The 20,689-nt window shown below is 36.0% G+C and overlaps 1 protein-coding gene across 1 annotated transcript in view; it reads right to left on the bottom strand.

Annotated features, from left to right (window-relative positions):
- LOC117412166 (synapsin-2-like) overlaps positions 1-20,689 on the bottom strand; it is a 77,646-nt gene that overhangs the window by 1,013 nt on the left and 55,944 nt on the right. Inside the window, exons 6-12 of the mRNA XM_034020189.3 lie at positions 18,290-18,352; positions 17,747-17,889; positions 15,930-16,004; positions 15,048-15,150; positions 7,089-7,238; positions 6,310-6,376; positions 818-1,052 (exon numbers count right to left, since the gene is read on the bottom strand). Of these exons, the coding sequence (XP_033876080.2) occupies positions 818-1,052; positions 6,310-6,376; positions 7,089-7,238; positions 15,048-15,150; positions 15,930-16,004; positions 17,747-17,889; positions 18,290-18,352 (836 nt within the window). The remainder of the gene's footprint in view (positions 1-817; positions 1,053-6,309; positions 6,377-7,088; positions 7,239-15,047; positions 15,151-15,929; positions 16,005-17,746; positions 17,890-18,289; positions 18,353-20,689) is intronic.

Consider the following 20,689-nt stretch of genomic DNA (forward strand, 5'->3'; position numbering starts at 1 on the left):
GAATACAAGCAACTTTCATTTCCAGTACTGCTGGGGAATCTTACATTGTGTATGTGACTCCTTTCTAGCAGGGGTCTCCTCATTGATTAGACTTAGCTTTGTCAACATGGGTGTAGGACCACAAGGTGTCAGTATAACACAATTGGCTCAGCTGATCAAGGCTGGCATTCTTTGCCATCTGTCGTACAGTGTTTTCCACAGTAGCAGATAATTGGATAATGCTGTGGCCTCTGTGGAAGGCATCTTAGCACAGACGTCAATGCTGATCAAAGGGAATCTGCTTAAGGAAACTGTCCGCGTTTCATGAAATCGTCTGAGTTCAGAAACCTATGAAACAGACGGCACGTTGAAGTTGCACCTGAGATGCAATGAAATAGGTGCTGATTCATTTCAAACAACTGCTTCAAAACTCCTTGATAGATCAGGGCCAATGTTTACAAAAGGGGCTACTTAGTTCTATTTAAATGTCATTATTTACAAGATAGCTAACTTGCAGGGATACAAGAGTAACATATCTATCATGGGATTGTAGTGTTGACGTCAGGGCCAGAAGTAGGGGAATAAAATCAGGAATGGATTCGCTGAAAACAAGTGGACTTTGCCCAGCGTCCAACAGTTCAAGCCTCTTTCCCTACACTATTATTATTATTTATTTAAAACATATATATTATTATCATGCCTTTAATACAAGTTCAATTAAACACTCCTTTTAATAACAGCTGTTAAAGTAATCATGATAAAAATGTCCCTTTCAGTGTAATTTCCCTTTCCATCCTCCACCTACAGTATACACACCCACTATAAACACTTTACTTACTTCAGCTGTGGATGTGGCTGAGGTTTCTGCTGAGGGGCAGGCTGAGACGGTGGCTGTCTCAGTTGCTTTTCCGTCTTTCCTGCAGGGGGAGCCCCCTGTGCCTGGGGCTGGGGCTGCTGTGTGGTAGGGGCAGGGGGCAGCGGGGGACTGGCTCCCTGTGTAGACAGGCTCTGAGCTTGCTCTGACGGTGGCGCTTGACTTTGAGATTGCAATCCTTGGGGTTGCACTGGGCCCCCTAGGTTCAGTACAAGAAACACTTCATAATGTTACAACATTTTTAAAACAGCACATAGATTTTAAATCCAGCACCTTTCTTTTCTTTTGTCTTATAAAATGTTTATAAGACATCAGCTTTTAAAAAGCTGTAAGACAAGACGTGAAGATCACATATTCAGGGAAGGAAGCAAGCCGCCATTCAGAATGCCATTTTGCTTCTTAGATATCAGACATGGGGGTGGGGAGGGGGACAACCAATAATGTTTTAAAGAATACAAAGGAAGCCACACAGTTAACAGCAGAGGGGAAATACTGGAACCAGTCAATTGCACTAAAGTTTCGTAGGGTGCATGCACCATAAGCAAGGCAAGGAGGAAAATCATGCAGAACAGTTTTTAAGAGAATGCTTGTTTATTTTTCAGGTGTTTATTATTCAAAATACTTGAGGTTGGGAGTTCTTGCTCAAGGAACCAGCATGGTTTTATAACTGGGTGAAAAATCAGGTCATCAGAGTTTTACTTTAAGTATCCAGCTTGCTCAGATGGTACCATTTCAATGTTAGATTAGCGTCTAATCTAACCCACAAATAAGTGACACACAAGAATTCTGTTTACCACATTTTATTTCCCTAATAACAAAACAAACAAACAAAAAAAACATGATCAAAATGATATTAATAGTCATACATAATCTCCAAAAAGAGAACATGCATATTCGTAAAATGGCAACATTTTAATTTTTGATATGTGAATGATGTTCCGACAGGGGATCAGCAATGTAATTTACATTTCCTGTTGAACTGATAGTTTAGATAAAAGCTTATATTCCTCTGCGTTAGCCTGTGCTTTAGCATTATGAAAATATTAAGTAAGTGCTATTATTCTGTTTGATAAACCACACGATCGTCTCAGCTGTTCAGTAGAGCGATCATTCTCTTACTCCTCGGTAATTTACTTTTAAAGCTAATTGGCTTTTAGAATCTTGAAAAAAATTTTAAAAAATTGTCAAATCAAACTAAAGAAAAAAACTAAAGGAACTTCCAAATAAAAGCAATAAAAGAAATTATAACAATAGTAAGTTGGCAGTGGTGAGGGGAAAGAATAATTTGACAAAATTGGCGAGGAAATTGGGGGGTAACATAGTAAATCGTAGATTAATGGTATTAATCCCCAACAGTTAAACATTACTGAAACACAGGCTAGCTTTTATAAATACGGACCACTGCTGCTGTATTTGGACATAATACAACTTAAAACTAAACTATCCTCTACTAACATAACAGCTCTTAAATGGGTGGGTCTGAAAGCACCAAACGTGACTTGATTCAAACCCAGTAACCCCTGGCTCCTAGTCCTTAGTTTAACCACAAGAGAATTACGACACATTGTTGTTGAGGTCCCCTGAGGGTGGGAGGATGTTAGTTTAATGGGTCTTCTAGAAAGAAAAAAAAATAATAACAAATATCGCAACACAAAACATACAGATCTTGCAAAGAAAGCTTTATTGCCAGGGAAAGGGCAGAGGCTAAAATGTCACGTAAGAAGCAGGGCACCTATTAAATTGAAGTACTGGATTTAAAAAAAGACAAACATGTTTCATGTTTCAAAACCTTTGTATAAATACACAGCAGCATGTAATAGACTTGTGGAAAGTAAAAACCCACAGTAACTGAATGCTGCCTGTAATTCCTTTCCTACAAGAGAACATTTGACAGTCATCAAGTTTTTTAAAATCTGCTTATTCCTCATGATTGAATCAAGTGGTTGGGAATACTAAAGTTAATGCAATACAGAACATCACGTGATAAAAGCCACATTGCTTGTCTTAAAAGGAAACAACCACAAAAATAAAAAAATGAAATTGGTTACTTCATTGTTTGTAATAGATGCTGCCTTGTTGTAAAGTCCATGTGTAAGCATTAAATCAGCCAGGCCCGGATTAAATCCAAATTATAATTCCGCCATAACCGCTATAAGAATAGATACGGCTGTGCCATTACCTTTGATTTAATTTAGCATTTAGCATTGGCAATTTAGCATGTGTACATGCCTCTACAGTATAATGACACAATGAACAAAAAGCTTTGCAGGGTAATGGTACCATTTCTGTGTTTGGTTTTGTTGTTCACGCTATATGATCATTATGGGCAAATTTAATGGACAACTAACACAAGTGTATGAACCATGCTGATTTCAGATTTGCTATTAAGATGCTACTGAAAATACATTTTCTTAAGAAAGCAGAATTATATTGCTGTTGTTTATATATATATATATATATATATATATATATATATATATATATATATATATATATATATATATATATACACAGTATATATATATATACACAGTATATATATATATATATATATATATATATATATATATATATATATATATATATATATATATATATATAATATATATATACACACATATAACAGCAACATAATCTAAAATAATCATTTTAAACATTATTGTTAATACATAAAACAAATTGAAATAAAAAGAGAATTACATTTTTGTATAGTCAGATCTCCTACAATGTATTGGTGAATGACAGGGGAATATAGACAAAATATATAGGGCTATACGCCTCCAATGCAAAAAAACCCCAAAAAACCACAATGAGATACTCGTACAATTTGAACCACATTTTAACACACTGTATGTATAAGAAAAAGAAGGTCCAGACCTTAAAATCATCAAACGCCTTACACATACAGTATGTGCTTAAAGACTGTATTACTTTGACTGACAAACTGAGACACTAGTACAGTGTTAACGGCCAAGCCAATTGGTCTAGAATATAAGGCAACTGTTCTGAAATTACACTGACAGCATTTCTAAGAGATGTATTTTACTGCACATATATCTGCACAGGATAGAAAAGTGCACCAGATCAAACCCTTCATTAGAAAGCCCATAAAATGTTAACCCTCAGATTGGCTGGTTCAATACAAATTATTAACAGCCATAAAATACACTTTCACAAAGAGCTACAATGACACTGAATTGACAATTGCGTGCTTGCATGCAGATTGTTTTTGGTAGGTACACTGGTTTACTATGCACTCTGATATAAATGACGGATAAACCGTTCTTTTTAATAGACATACTGTACAGTAACACCACAAACTCCCCACTGTAAGTAGGTGTATTGTCACACTCACAAAGTCCACTAGATACACCTTGACTAATTTAACCACTGCATGCAAACAGTTAAAAAAAACACTGTTTTATACATGAGGATATTTACGAGATTGCTGGTAAACAGGGCTTAAAGATGCATTTTAAGGAACGTCCTTGTACCTACAGTACCAATCCTAACTGAGAGATGTAACGTAATAGCTTTTCATTTGAATCTCTTATGACTTTAAAAAAAATATAGAATACATATCTAGATTTGTTTCTTTGTGTTACACACTGCCCACTGCTTAAATATGGCAGACTTCTTTCTTTCTTGAAATTAACAACATAGGGCTATACACACCAAGCATTAACACCTAATTAAATGCAGAGACTGCAATGCATTTCTCTTTATTTTGGTCCTCGCTATAGTACTTCAGCCATATACTTCTGTACTTGATCTAATCCTGCTTATACTCTCGTTGTCTTTATATACTCTTTATAAAATAAACAGCTAATTTAATTGTAAAACTTTTTCATACTTCTTTTTTTATACTTCTTTGTTTGCTCTGCATGGATCAATATTATTATATATAATTCCATTACCTTGCCATACTTAGTACATTGGAATGTATTGCACTTGCCACATACCAGGGATAATACTTTACAGTAGTTTAAAAGCAATATGAGTTTCCAGTAACTGTCATAATCATGGCATTATTTTGCAGTTTTAGCTAACTGACAAAATATCAATGCTGATGTGAGAAGAATGAAACAAAACCTCATGCAGAACACTGCTTTTACATTTAGTTGTATGGATGTTTGCTTGTTTGTTTCGATCAAAGTTTGTTTGGCTAATATCTCCTGAAGGCCTTGCAGGCTTGATCTGTAAATCTGAATATGGCTTCAATATGGTGGGGACTGAAACAGGCCTAGTTACAGAACTGAACAACAAACTGTTTCCCCAAAACATCCCAACAAAAATATCTGCTGGCTATTAAGAGGGCTATGAACATAATCAATAATTTGTAATCATTTACGCATTGGTGTGATTTGCTTTGGAAGGCAAACACCCTTCAAGTTTTTTTTTTTTTTTTGCTTTTTTTAAATACATGGTTCCATGGTAAATTTAGAGAAAACCACTTTCAATTGGTATTTTACTGTACTTGCATACGTACACATACATTCTTTGCACAGATGAAAGCATACAGAAAATCATGCCCCATACGCTTTGGAAGAAAATATTGCATGGAAAGAATGGTATAACCCACTGTATTGCATTTGAAACGCAATGTTGTTTTTATCACATGGACTACATCCATTTTGTTTATACTATAGTTCAGCCAACATTTAAGTTGTTTTATACATCTCCAACCTCACATCTTTCATATATATATATATATATATATATATATATATATATATATATATATATATATATATATATATATATATTTATATAGATAGATAGATAGATAGATAGATAGATAGATAGATAGATAGATAGATTATGAGGCTGGACTATAGGAGACACCTCCCATATAGATCCCATATGTAAAAACAGTCTTAAATAAATTTCTCTTTACCTGTTTCTTTGTCATCCATGCAAAATAAATAAATTAAACATCATTGTAAATAAAATAAATACCACAACTATCACACGCACAGTTAAGCAACGGGTTTTAAGTCTGAAACTGCATTTCACCCCACAACATGAGCACACTTTGGAAGTAAAAAAAAATGAATCAATTTTTAAAAAAAAAATGAATCAATAAAAAAAAAAAAACTACTAAACTACTTAATAATAATACACAACAGCACTGGACTCAGTAGAGGCACAATTTGTTTTGTACACCATCGACAACAGCCCTGAAAAGTCACAAGTTTTACATACAAACATCATTGGCAGGCATTACAAGCACAAACATGGACAGGTAAACAATTGGACAGTACATTTTGACACTGCATAGAAAAAAACACAGTCCAGGTCAGCACTGAAACACTGCAACAATTGCAATGAAAACTTTTTTCTTTCTTTTTTTTTTGTCTACAAACTCTCACTTCCACTAGGGGCTAGTTAATTTGCCTGGACTTGTTTTGGTCCTACTGCAACGCCATTACAGTCGAGAATGTACTGTAAACAACCTTGAGGTGGGGGTCGCTGGGGTGGGATCTTGCTGTGGTCAGGCTGGCCTTCCTTTAATGCTCCACTCTGAAAGACAAAAATATTTAACGATACACTGGCAGGTCATCCAATTCTACAAAGGTAATTTAACCATTTAAGGACTACGGCGTTTGATCTGTGCAACAAAAAACTATAGCGACACTCTATCGCAGCCAAGAAAGGGGTTTACACCAAAACCGAACTCTCATTACTGGTCTTTATGGGCGTTAATACTTATCAAAATAGAAAAGGCAGGGCTGGAGCCACCCTGGTTCGAGGGCAAGCATGTTATATATCAGCATCCCTTTAGCCAAGCTGAATTGACAACGGCTTTATTCTGCTGACAGAGAACTACATTGTGTTTGAGGAAAACCGGACATGGAATCCTCACTCAGTATATGCAGGTGGCAGATTTGGTGGCAGTTTGAAAACTGTGAGGCTTCAACACTTGGTGGTGCACTACACAAAGCAGTTGTTCATTAGTATTAAACAACAGGAGCTGCCGCACCTGGTAATACACATGTGATTTTTAAAAAATCTAGATTCTCCTTTCACTCTCTTGTATAGCATAGTTGTATAGTATGTTGCTATATTTAAAGATTTGCGTCTAGCACTTCCTACATCTTACTATATGTATTTTTGCAGTTCAAAAAAGTTTTCAGTCCCACCAGGACATACACAGATGGTTGCAAATGGAAGCAGGCTGGATTTGTACCTCATTGCAGCCCATCCCATCTTTCCTCTCCAGCGTATACGTTACCTGGGGTTGCTGGGTGGCAGTGGGTCTCTGTGGTGAAGGGATTGGCGTCCTTGGCACGGCCTGGTTCATTTTGGTGACGACCATGTCAGTAATGAGCTGCTTGTCCTCCGCTTGATGCTCCCCAATCAGTTGCATAGAAGAACCCATTACCTGGAATGTAGCGTAACATGAGAACTGGTTATGAGAATTAACTTTGGGTAATGGAGCTTGAATGTGTTAATGACATGTCAGATGAGTTTAGTGGTCTCAATTGAGATCCCTATGGACAGTGGTCCCTATCACAAAACCACTACACAATTCAGCTTAAGAATTAGAACAGGGGTGTCCAATCACAGTCCTGGAGGGCAATTCCACTCCAGGTTTAACATGTAAAATTAGATATGTAACTACTTCAGGGCCTGGATGGAGGTTTAATGATGGAGTGGAAGGACCAACCTTGGACACCCCTGAATTAGATGAACACAGCAACTGAATAGCTGCCTCACCTCCCCTTCTTGTGCTACTCTAGTTCTGTCATTCCAGTAACTTTCTCAGGCACCATTATGCATTGCAAAAATGGTAAACCAGCGTATCTTGTATTATAGTTATATTTTTATTCAGATGGTTTTGAAGATCTTTCTGCGATTTCTATTTCTGGAGAAGGTGAAATCATCTGCCCAGCCCAACCCAACCAAAATACTTGTTTAATAAAGATGGACAAATCTCTATGAATGGAGTACTTGAATGGGTAAGTGTGTTCCTGGAACTGAACAGTTTTTAAAAAAAAAAAAGCAAATACAGGAAGATCTTTTGATCTCTTGTATGTGTCATAGCTGCAGCCAGACACCAAAATTGTTCAAAACAAGAGCAGCCAGGCCCTGACTTCAGACTGTATAGTGTAAAAATACAGGAAGCAGGGGAAGAGGCTTGAATTACAAAGATGGTGTCACACACAAGGAAAGAAACAGCATATAATCAAGTCTCATCTTAAAAATACTTCAAAGCTTTGAATGATATTAATATTATTCCCAAACAGGATTACTTGTTTTATTTTGCGAATGCCCCACTTTGGACCTATTTACAACAAAGGTTTGCGTCTATAAAGTATACATATACTGTGTAGAAATTGAATAGTTTTGTAGCTGGGATTTTGACCACACACCCTTGTGGAACTGCAAAGCTTCTTGGATTCATAAACAAGTCATTTTTTATAGTGGTCACTTGCGAAGGCAGCATTCAGTTTTGTTCTCTGTCTAATCAAACTTGTTCAGACTAGGTCTTTGGAAATCTGCGTCTAGCTCAAGCATATATGAACTATATGAACATAATTGATATTTTATTTAATCATGTAATCAAAGAAACTACAAAATGATATTGCAAAAGTCTACCGGAAGTCATAATAGTAGTACAGTGTTTCATGTTAGAATTCAAAATGTCACATTTTTAAATTTTTGTCAGTTTTTCGTTAAGTATATGGAAAACTACAAAGAGGTATGTAATTCAATATGTTAACATAACATCATTCAGCTGGTTTCATTCGACTTTATGAAGCAAAAGTAGTCAATTCTATAGGATGATATAAAACTTTTGGCCACAGCTGTACATACATACTGTACATAACTTAACAAAGCGTTATCCATGTAAAAAGAGTCCTGAATGCTTTTAGTTTAGTTTGAAACATGTGGTACTGTATAAAAGTCAACTCGTTATATTATCAGAATGATGGAAAACAAAACTGTTTTACCATTTTGCCTGGTTTAATGATTTTTTGGCACACATTTTATTTATTTCAGTTGGTGGGTTCTGAAAAATAATTGTCATACTTTGTTTCATACCCTTTCTTCCAGCCACAAGTGATATAACACATCAGACTGGGTACATGAACAGCCTTGTTAAAAACACATACATAACTCTAACAACAGGACAGTAATGCCCCTTTATTTAGCACCACTCCTGGTGACTTGCATTTAGATAATTTAGCTAGTCAACTGGATTCCTTTTTCCAGGAACACTCAACTGGGGACTGAGGGCTGCCCTATTGAGTGAATCTTGAATCACACAAACACAGTCACACACAATGTGATGATATGTGTGTGTGTGTGTGTGAATTTTGTGACAGTTTGACTGTGCTAGACAAAGACAGAATGGTAGCAAGTGCTAAAACACTAGAGTCAGAGAATGTGGTTCAAGCGCACTTCTATTAAATGAAATAAAAAATACAATACTGTTAACCATACAAAAACTAAAGTGGCCTAACAGGGTTCTAACGGAATAGTTCTATGCAGTAGAACAGGCAAGCACACAGGTAGCTAGCCTCTCCCTGGAGTCCAAAGCAGAACTAAATGCAGCACAAAGGGCTGAGCTTAAATACAGGTGGGCCAGGCTGAATTGCCAATCAATTAAGAGATTCAGCCTGACCAGCTGTGTTCACATGTTTGAAGTTCTCCTCCTATCAGGTCAGGCTCAGCCTAATCCGACTCACATGGCTGGCCGGCCTGCCTGATTGAAGGGCAACTGAACCACTGTTAGGAGGGATTTGTAACCCTTTTCCTGCCACAAAGACACAATATACAGATAACAAAACCAATAATAATAAATGTATACAGATGTTCAGTATTCATCCTGTTGTCTTTTTTGGCAATGATCATCAATCTCAATGCAGTGGCACTGGAATGGTTCTATGAAATACAACAGTAAGCCGCTGGTAGAGTGGTCTCACAATGGTGTCATTTTCATTTTCATGATCACATTTTTATTTTTAAATATTTCCCAGTTTTATGATGCATTTAGGTTTCCAATGGGTACCAAAGTACTTTGTACTAATACTGTGGCTTCCTAACAATAGTACCTTAAATGACGCCAGGGTTTAGCAGTCAAGCCACAGTATTTTAATGCACACACACATATTAAATAATTGGGATTACCTATTTAGGGAAAAGGCAATGTTGTGATATTAAAGTGTATTACATAACACTTCAATTAAATTTACAACAAGACCGCCCATTTGTCTGCCAGCACCTGTTACAGATAATCACTGAAGGAGATATTGTTTATTGTGTCTGTTTCCCAAATGAGACTTATAATATGTGTATCAGTAATTTGGTACATCTTTAATAGTTCACTTAATGAGTAAGAATCTAGACATGACCCTAGCTGTGTCTCCAGTGCTTATGCAATGATATTCCTGTAACTTTTTGCATTATTTATTTAACTTGTAAAGGTATACATGTTCACAACGGTGGCTGAATACTGTACCGCTGCCAAAATACCTTTATACAGACAACATTTATTTTACGGTGATTTCTTTAAAACAATAGCCGCAATTTCAGTTTCTTCACTTAAAAAAGTCTACAATAAAAGTGTTAATTGGTAAACGGAGATATATGAGCAGTGAGATGTTCATTACAATGTATGGCAGAATGACTTTCACCAGGGCACAGGGTTAAGAGGTTACAGTGTTGAAATACATGGCAAGGAACTTTGATTCACGTCTTGTTCCACTATAACCTACGCACACAAGCAGAACTCACCAAAACAGAGGACGTGTTCAGGGGTCAATAACGTAAAGTGACTCTGCCTTCTAGGTAATGCATTGCCACAGATGTGCCTGCACTGCCTTTCTCGGGGGCGAAACAATTACTCATCAATCATGTTGACACATGCTCCTAAGCATAGTCAGTAATTGTTACTTAAAAATCTGTTGAGTTGACAGTTTGTAAAGGTTAAAAGAGTTAAAAAAAAAAAAAAGAGTTAAAAAAGTTACAACATTGCAGCGTCACGTGTGTGAACCAGATGTTTCCTGGCATATATGTTTTTTTTTTTTTAAGTACGTGCTTTAAGCAATATCTTTTATGTTGAAAACATAAAAAATGAGAACCATGTCTCTGTTTCACAGCCTGAACTCATTTATCCTTATATAATATTTACTGAAGCTCTTTCACTGTATTAATGTCAAAACAGGGAAAACATACATTACAAAAAACAACATCAAGAACTGTACTGTTCTTTTCATCAAAGAACAGTGGTAACTGTGGTAAATGAACTTATATTGTAGCTGCTACAGTCTATGTCCAGGTTTGAAATGTGCTGCCTGAACACAATCAGCATGCACAGGCGCTGTTCATTGTTTTAAAGATGGGTTAATTCATGTTTTGCACTTAAAAGCTGCATAAGCTAACATTGCACAGAGTAAGATTTGTACTGGTGTTAAAATTATAGTATTAATTAACTACTTTTTTTCTGTTGGGAAGGATATACATACAAGTGCCATATTATAGAAATGTAGTACTGTCCACAAAGATTTGCATTGAAATATTCACAAAGGAAGGGAGATTAACACAATAACATACTGTAATACCCTATTATGTATTTTCCAGACTAATAATGGATAGTTAAAACTAAATTGGCTGTTATTCTTGCTACTCAATGTTAATGTGAAGAATGCCAGGGCAGAATTATTACTATTTATTTCTTAGCAGACGCCCTTATCCAGGGCGACTTACAGTCGTAAACAAAAATACATTTCAAGAATCACAGTACAAGTATTACTACAATTAAGAGCAAGATAAAATACAAATTACTTTGGTTCAGAGAGAATGCATTACTAGGCTGTGTTAAGGTAATTCACTGTTCTGTGACCCTGCATCTCCTTGCTCTACCTCGGGGCTGTGGTTTTTAATAAAACTTTTACTGATGCATTGGTCTTTGTGAAATCCCTTCTGTTATGAAATGTAGAGACTGAGTAAAATGAGCTTAACAGAGAGACGGTTAGAAAAGAGGAAGATCTTCAAGCTCCTCACGCATGACTGTGAATTCCCAGTGCCAGGATATCCACATCCACTCTTGTGTAACCAATATTTTTCATGAAAACTACGGCTTTCAGTATTTCTTAACTGTACAAAAAAGAAATGTAATCTGCTTCCTGTTTGACCGCAGTTGTTAATGGAAAAATGTCATCCGTGAAATGAGATATTCATAAGGACGAGTAATGCGTCTGCAGGTGTAAAATAACATAAACATTTACCAAATGGGAGCAGGTTTGATCTGAATAGTGTTTCGACCATGGAACTCAGTGATGAGAATTGTAACTTTACAGGATTTAGTATTTGTTACCTTTAAAATAGATGTGCAGAAAAGCACCACATTAAATATTATAACGGATTTATTCAACAGATTTATTCAACAGATTTATTCAACAGATTTATTCAGATTTATTCGACACTTGTGTTTTTTGCATGTGCCAATTTTGTAACTGGTTTTATTTTGTAGCTGCACTTATATCGATTATTATTCAGACTAATCACTGGAGCCAACCAGCTGTATTTGTGACAAATATTCTATTTAAATATATTCTATTTCATAAATATCGAAATTAATTCTATTGAGCAATGTATACCCTCGAAGCAAAACCTTTGAAAACAATGGGAAATAAATATTTGCATCAGATTTTTATGTGCACTCAGTAGGCTGTTAAAGGGATATCGATGCATTAGTAGTCTTTCAGCTCCTGGGAAATTCAGAACATGTTTTCATTTCAATCTGGATATATCTCAGGGCTTTAGGCAAGGGCTAATACACCAAGGTTATTCAACACCTTGTTAATATACAAACATATGGCACCAGTCATGTTCTTCCAACGGACACGGAACTAACCGGCAACACTTTGCTAATGCTTCCTAATTCTAATACAGACAGTATTCTTTTATTAAATTCAGGCATCTCCAGACAGGAACTTCACTGTCTAAATCTTTAAATGAAATATATTTTCGTTGGACAAAACACGCTGTCCTAAAGTCTTGCCATTTTGTTTCCACAATTATTGCCTTATGTTATTACAATGTTTAGTCCAAAATGTTGGGTGTCTAAAGTGTGGAAGTGAGCTCCAAGTTTGTACAGTGTATACTGTAATTTTTTGCATATATTTCTCCCACATCTCTGCATGTTATATAGCAGAGGTGGCCAAACCGCGGCTCCTGGGTAGTTCAAGTGCGGCTCTCGCTGAAATGCTGGGTGACACACTATTTGCGTTTCGAATGAACTGAAGAAAGAATAATAAACAAAAACAAAGAGAAAAAGTAAAAAGTAAACGCAACAAGTTTATTATTTTTGCTGTCTGTATTCATTCGTGTTTATTATTCTTTCTTCTCTCCCGTTCTCTCTCTCCAGTTTCTTTGAGCCCGCATGGTCACTGCAAGGACGTTCTGTCACTTGATGACCTTCGACACCACGCACTGGTGCATACGTATTTCTATCACCTCGAGTGAAAGCCGAATGCGCAGTTCAAAGTTGAAAGTAAGAAAGCAAGTTTACATTAAACAGCTCAAGTTCTGCATCTGCTTAAAACAGAATGTCATTCTGTCATTGGATTTCAATGAGTTCAATTTTTTAAATTGAGATCTGGTATTATAGTTATTCACTGAGACATCTTACAACATTTGATGTATGATATATATTATACTATGGTGTATTTTGCATGTTATTGATGGGATTCATGGGTGTGTGTTACAGTTTAAAAATTAAGGTAATAAGTCACAAACTGGGCTCAGATTCCTTAGATGGCATTAGTAGATCAGTCTATGTTCCAATATAAATACTGATGTTTTATTTAAGCTGTGGTTCAGATATTTCTTTATAGATACATTTTTCAGCTCTGTGAAGTCCTCATGGCTCTGCAGATATGTTAGGCAAACCACCTTTTTGAAAAAAATGCTTTTAATCAGGCCGTAAGAATGGAAATAAAATGAGACATACATACCGCAAAATAATTTTGCCCATCATCATTTCTTTAGATCATATAATCTCCTTTAACAATTTCATTAAACTATGATAAAGCTGGAGGTTTTCAAGAAAAAAAAAACAAGCTGCATTATTGAAATAAATGTTCTGTGACACGGCTTTCTTCATCGTTACGCTAGCAGGCATGATACCTAATGGGGTTTATTTATTTTGTCGTTTGTATTACTCTACTGTCAGATATGAGATGTAGACTTTATCACTTGAGAATCAAGAGGGTTGAGAAGAATTGAGATGCAAGCTGATTTAAATTATCACAAGACAAAACAGTAATATCAAAATAGCATTGGGAAATTCATTTTGATTTGCTGTTGCTGCTCTCGGTCTCTGAACGTCTTTATTGGCTTCAGAAAACACTGTGAAGAATATAAGCTGATTAAAAGCTGATCAAAAAAAGAACCTGTCTTTTCTCAGTTTTATTTGATCATTTAGATTATGTAGTTTTTCGGGGCAAAACAGACATACTCAACATCCAGTTGCAATCTCCAGACTGAAAAAGACTTTAAAGAGTTTCCTAAGTGTGATTGTGTCTGCCCATGTTTTGGAAGCCTAACTTGCTGATCAGAAAATGTTGACTTGTAATTCATCAGAAAAATACTCATGCATTCATTTCACAGTAATTGGGACATTTTCTTTGCCTGCTCTGTGTCTGTATTCATGCAAAAGAAAATGATATGCAGAATTTAAGGCAACTGATTTATATAAAATAGGCAGCTGAAATGATTTCTCTACCAATATGGTTTCATAATATTTATACCATTGCGATTTAAATGTGCCTAATTAACTATGAGTTTATTTACAATGAAAACATAATTATATACTTTCTTTATAGCTTAGCGTTTTCTAAACTTAAGGAACCAGAACTTTTGAAATATTCATTACTTTTGTATAAGCAGGTCATATTTTTTAAGTACATTAATTATTCAAAGAACAATAACATTTTCATGTTTCAGAGGTTTCTTTTTTTCGTTGCTGCGCGCATTATCCAATTATAAGGAGGCTGAGGTTTCAAATATACATTAGTACGACAGCAAGGTCTTAGGTTTGGATAAGGAAAGGCTATTTAAGAATGTTCCCTCACCATGGATGCCCCTTTACCTTTATTTATGTCTGTAAATACTTAATCTGTAAACACGTCGTATTTCTAGCCTACATTACATGGTGTTTTATTTATAGTACATGACTTACCTCAGTTATATAATCTTTTCCATCCTTCCCATGGAGGGCTTTCACGGCACAAATATCCAATCCACCAAACATCTCTGAACAGGTATCCACCCATAGCTTGTACCTATTCCAAAGAGATGTAACAACATAAACTATTAGGAAGATATAATGAGCTATACTGAATTCTGGCATTCATATCACTTGTGATTTAAGAGTATTTAGGGAACAACGACTGGTTTGACTACCAATCGATGCATATTCAATTACCTAAACCTAACCCACAAGTCACAGTGTTATTTAGTCAATGTAGGTTGTGTGGTCCCAGTACTGCATTAAACAGATCATTGCCACAAGAATGAGTCTAAGAATAACTCCCATGTAATGTACAATCATACAGAAATAATAAAATCAGTTCTATAGGTTACCAAATATGGTATTTTGTAAAACATTCACTGCACTTATAATAACCAGGATGAACTTCAAATATAATAAGGAGAGTGTTGAGTGAATATCCCTGCAGGGTACCGAGTCTAGATGTAGCACATTCTAATTAATATTTGTGACAGGAAGGGACCTGTCACTGGTTCTTGTGCAGATGTGTGCAGCTGGGACGCATAACAGGAGACACGTTATATTAATAATAATAATAATAATAATAATAATAATAATAATAATAATAATAATAATAATAATAATAATCATACAAACCCGTCATCCTTACAGGATTCCAGGTATGCCATGAATGTTTCCTCAGCATGGGCTACAACAGAAGTGGTTTTGTATAAAATTGGAAATTGTGGCAAAAGCCAGCTTGCAAGAATTATTTTCTTTTTCTCATATCCTCTTGACATACATTGCTAATGTTAACCTCAGGGTCACACTGTAGCAAACTCATGCACTTACCTGTCTGTCATGGCAACTTGCTCCAGCATGGCTGATCCTGTGTTTGTCTTCCAGTTTCCAGAGATGGAAGTCCTCCTATTGCAAGGGCAAACAGGGACAATGTAAAGGGTGCCAGTCGTCAAGTATCTAACTCTTTAAATGACCTTTGTGGAACCCGGTCAAAGAAAAGACACGGCCAATCGTAATTCCAACTTTTTGATGCAGCCACTCTATATTTTCTTTTAGCTTATTCCACAAAATGCAAACAAACCCACCAGTAATAAACAAAAGTTGGTATCTCATATTGAGAAGCCCTACAATTGAATTGCAAATGTGTTGTACTGGTTTGTGGTAGAACATTGTTCTGTTGGTAACTGTAGCAGCCAGAAGATCGCCTAAAACCCTAAGCAAATGAACAAGGTCCTAAGAAAAGCTGATAGATTCTGTATTTCGGGAGCACATGGCGAATGTATGGGTTCTAATGAGATTAGTGTAATCTGATTAAGAGAGAGCATTGGCAGAGCTGTGGCCGGGTGTCTCTGCTCCGTGAACCAAATGTTGAAGAATTAACATAAAGCTTATACAACCGATTTTTAACACGTTTTAGTATTTATACTGTAATGTTTATAGTGTGCCTCTAAAGTACATTCCCAAACAATTAAATTCAACACTAAGATTTGTTTAAAATCGTTTGCATAATATTTATGTGTAACGGAAAACTTCAAAGCTATAAATCACCATACAATAAATGCACGAGTAAATAAATACATTAAATGTGTCCAATGAACAAAAAGAAAACTGCAAATGTATTTCTTTTGCTCTGTTATATTAATCTGAAAGGAACAATTTCCCTCGGAGGAGAACTGGTTGTTATGTTTATTTTGGAATTGAAATCTTATCCAGTATTTGAACCCATTTCAATAGATACAAAGCTCTTTATCGCCCATATACAAAATACTGCTGTTTAGTGCCACCCAAAAGAACAATAGTGTCCTATAACATACTATTGTATGAACTGCAGTAAAGTGTTTTTAGACAGTACTACAGTCTATACTATAATATATAGTTAATTGGCCAATGCAAAGTTTTGCATATTTTAAGGCAAATTGGTAAGTCTAACATGTAGGAGCAATTGAATTAAGATTTTAAAGCATTATATTTTTCCTCTTTTTTTTTTTTTTTTTTTTACAGAGGTGCAACATTTGCATTTGAGCAAAAACTTCAGCCCAGTGAAGCAATATACAACTGCACACAGTTTTTTTTAATTAAGATCAGTCAACAGCATAAAGCAATGCTGTAATGCAATAGAAATAAATGGCTTCCATTCTACCGACTGCATTGTAAATGCCAAAATGATTTATGAAGGGACTCGATAATTAAAAACGATACCATTACAGTAGGCGGTGACCGTCACAGCCGTGTCATATCGACACTAACTTTCTCTTTGGTTTTGTGTTTTGCATTAGTTTAGTCCTGCTATTTTAACAGTCTTTAATATAAGCTATTTTAACAAGGGAATAGTTTGTCAGTGAAATCAATCAGAGACTTGGTGAGGCTCCCTTGTAACTTGCGGCTTGAACCCAACAAACAGGCCGTGCTGACTGGATCTATGCTGTAATCTTCTCATTATAGAAGGCTACCAGTCTTCGTTCACAATGTCCTGCCTATAAAAGTTGCATGATCCAAACCGCAGACATGTATCTTCAGAACATTCAATAATAACAGACAGATGTGTTCTATAAACTAACAATCGAGAAGGCAGATGTTAATTAGCAGACTGGACTACTGTACATTAGATTGCATTGCTACATATGAAGCAGTGGTAGGTCAGTACTTACATGTAAGCTTTGTAATTGTCGCCAATCTTTTGGATCCTTAAATCATACTTGGAATCGATGTAAGGCTCTATGGTAGTGTAGGTCTGAGTGAGGGCCACCACACTGACAATATCCTGGAAGTCATGGTGATTGTCTATCTTCACCTGCTCCATCCAGTGGCGGACAGAGTGCACGGGGAACGGAGATTCAAAAAGCAACCGGAAAAGGTTAGCAACCTCCTTTTCATCACTACTTAGAAAGGTACACATTAAATTGCTTTATACACAATATTAAAATGTTTAATTGTGTTTGAATATATGTTTCATTTTACAACAAAAACCAAACTACAGTACAGGCTCAGCTGTGCTTAAGAGAGGAGATGTGGAGGTACAATACACATTACCTGTCTATGGGCATCTGCCCCTATTGATTAACAACAGTAAATAAATCAACACGTTTTAATATAAATATCTGCCATTAGCTTGTGTATCGAGGCTGATTTGATTTGTATATTGTAATCAGTTAACAGAGTAAAACAGAAATGACAATCAATGCAACTCTTACCTTCCCCATGCCTGAATGAGCATGCCCTATCTTCACAACTACAGGAAATGTAGGCATTGTTATCTGGAAGATATTTTAAAAAGAAACAAAATGAATGAATAATTCCATGCAACAACAGTCATGTTTATGTACTGTAATTGTGTGACTTCCAACCATGGACTACAAGGATCAGCTTATGATTGGTGAGAGGGCAGTTTATTACCCGTGTCTGTTCCCTATCCCTGGTTTTTCTTTGAAAGGTGCCCATTATCTCCAACATTTGATCTCCAGCAGGTCATCGGGAAACAGCTTTCTGCAGCTACTGAACTGGCTACTGGCTTACTGCATATACAGCAATTGCACACTGAACAGCAATGCACATCATTTGTATTGAAATGTACAAAGCAAATACAATAAAACAAAAAACTAAAAGCTTAAAGTATTATTACTATCACACATCATGTAGCTTTCCACATATATTATGAAATTAAAAATATGTTGTAATAACCCATTAATATGACTCAACACCGTTTTGTAGCTTTACTAGTGGAAAACTCCATGATGCATGATGACTCGGTGCCGTTTCCCAATATACAGGCTCTGTTATAGGGTTTCCACCCTTTGTTCATTCACTACAAGTGGAATCACATACAAATAATACCATCTCTATATAACAAAATAAATACATAAAACACTAAAGTCATGCAATTCTTTGCTTAATTGAGTTTGCCAAAAACACAATTGAGACAAGCTTTACTTCAAATTGAAAGTACAATTTTAAATGAAACACATTTAAAACAAGGAGTAACACTGATACTTTGCATTACCAGTGTATCCATTGTCTAAAGAAACCATTTGGATTTATAGCCCTTTTCATTTTGACCTGCTAAGTATAAAACTGCAAAAGCCAACCAGCCCAAGCTGAAATGTGCGGATGGTTATTTTACAGCCATGAAAGGAATCAGAAACACATGCTGCGCATGGTGCTATTTCCACATGGTAGAAATCTCTAAATACAGTTGCACTGAATGGTTAAGCAAGGCATTGACATGAAACCGATGGAATGGCTTCTTTTAATTTGACACATTTGACCCATTTGTGAACCTGCACTTCTATGATCCGATGGATACAATTATTGACTAGATTTGTAAATTAGCTTGAGTCATACAGTATGTTATGCAAAAACCTGCAATCAGGTTGTTTTCTCAATAGTTTGGTAACTTCAGGTTTTGACCTCTTTTAGTGTTGTGTAAATCAACATGGATTACATGCTGTGTCAGTTGATGCACTTGGAGAGTTCACCGAAATTATTACAAAGTGACACCAATAACTCTAAACGTGGTGGAACACATTTCATTCCACTGAGGAATCTTATTTCAAGGCTGGAATACAAACCAAAGGGTGCACTTTTTAAGGTCAAATTGAATTTAACGAAACAAACATGACAGTTACATGTGCTCATATCGTTTTCTGGTGGCTTCTGTTTTCTTTTGACACTTGTACAAGGCTCTGATATGTGTGTTTTGAGAAACAATGTCCCTACTTTAACATTTGTAAACCATGTTTGGTGAATATATTTCATTGAAAAAAAAAACTGCTTAAACTCAAAGCACAGGGAGGTCCCTTGTTTAGACAAACCCTCTGTACTTCAATGAGAAGAGTTTGGAATCAAAATTGTTTTGATTGTCTTCTATCTGGCATTGAATGAAGACTTGCTGCTCTTTAATACCCAGTACTGTAACAAAACACAGCTCTTTATTTGAATGTTAATAATAACAACCTGGCCATGCGTGGGACTACATATCCTTTGAGTGTACTCACTATGGCCACACTAATGCACATAAACACAAACAACAATGGCACAAATTGCAAGGGCACATTAAGTGTTTTTTCAAGACATTTGCGTCAGTGCTTCTCACATCAAAATTATTACCATCCTACGCGTCTAATCATGTAAGTTGTTATGGCGCTATGATATTTTCATATTGACCTAAAATTCTGTTTTAAACTTGCTTTGAAACGTCTGGTGAAAATAACCTACTTTTGAAAGTTATAACGCTAGAAAATTCTAATTTTATCACAGGACTTATTCATCATAAGCCTATGTCAGTTGGTGATAAATAAGAACAACAACAACAAAACTACCAACAACAACAGCTTAATATACCTTGCACGCATAAGCACCCCACGCAAACATAGGGGGCAACCAAGCTTGCAACCTCACTCCAGGGAAAACAAGTTTTCCCATTTTGGCAGCAGCTGGAAAACACATCCATAGCATGGATCATTTAACCAAGGATTACAGTAAAGAGCCCTGGCACGGACCATTAAGAGTTAGGTACGATGGTGACAGCATTTGACTTATAGAGATAGTGGAGGAAGAAAAAACCCTAATGGTCAAATATTGGCTGGTGAATCAAG

This window comes from Acipenser ruthenus, chromosome 16 (genome assembly GCF_902713425.1).
Source record: "Acipenser ruthenus chromosome 16, fAciRut3.2 maternal haplotype, whole genome shotgun sequence".
Lineage (NCBI taxonomy): Eukaryota > Metazoa > Chordata > Actinopteri > Acipenseriformes > Acipenseridae > Acipenser > Acipenser ruthenus.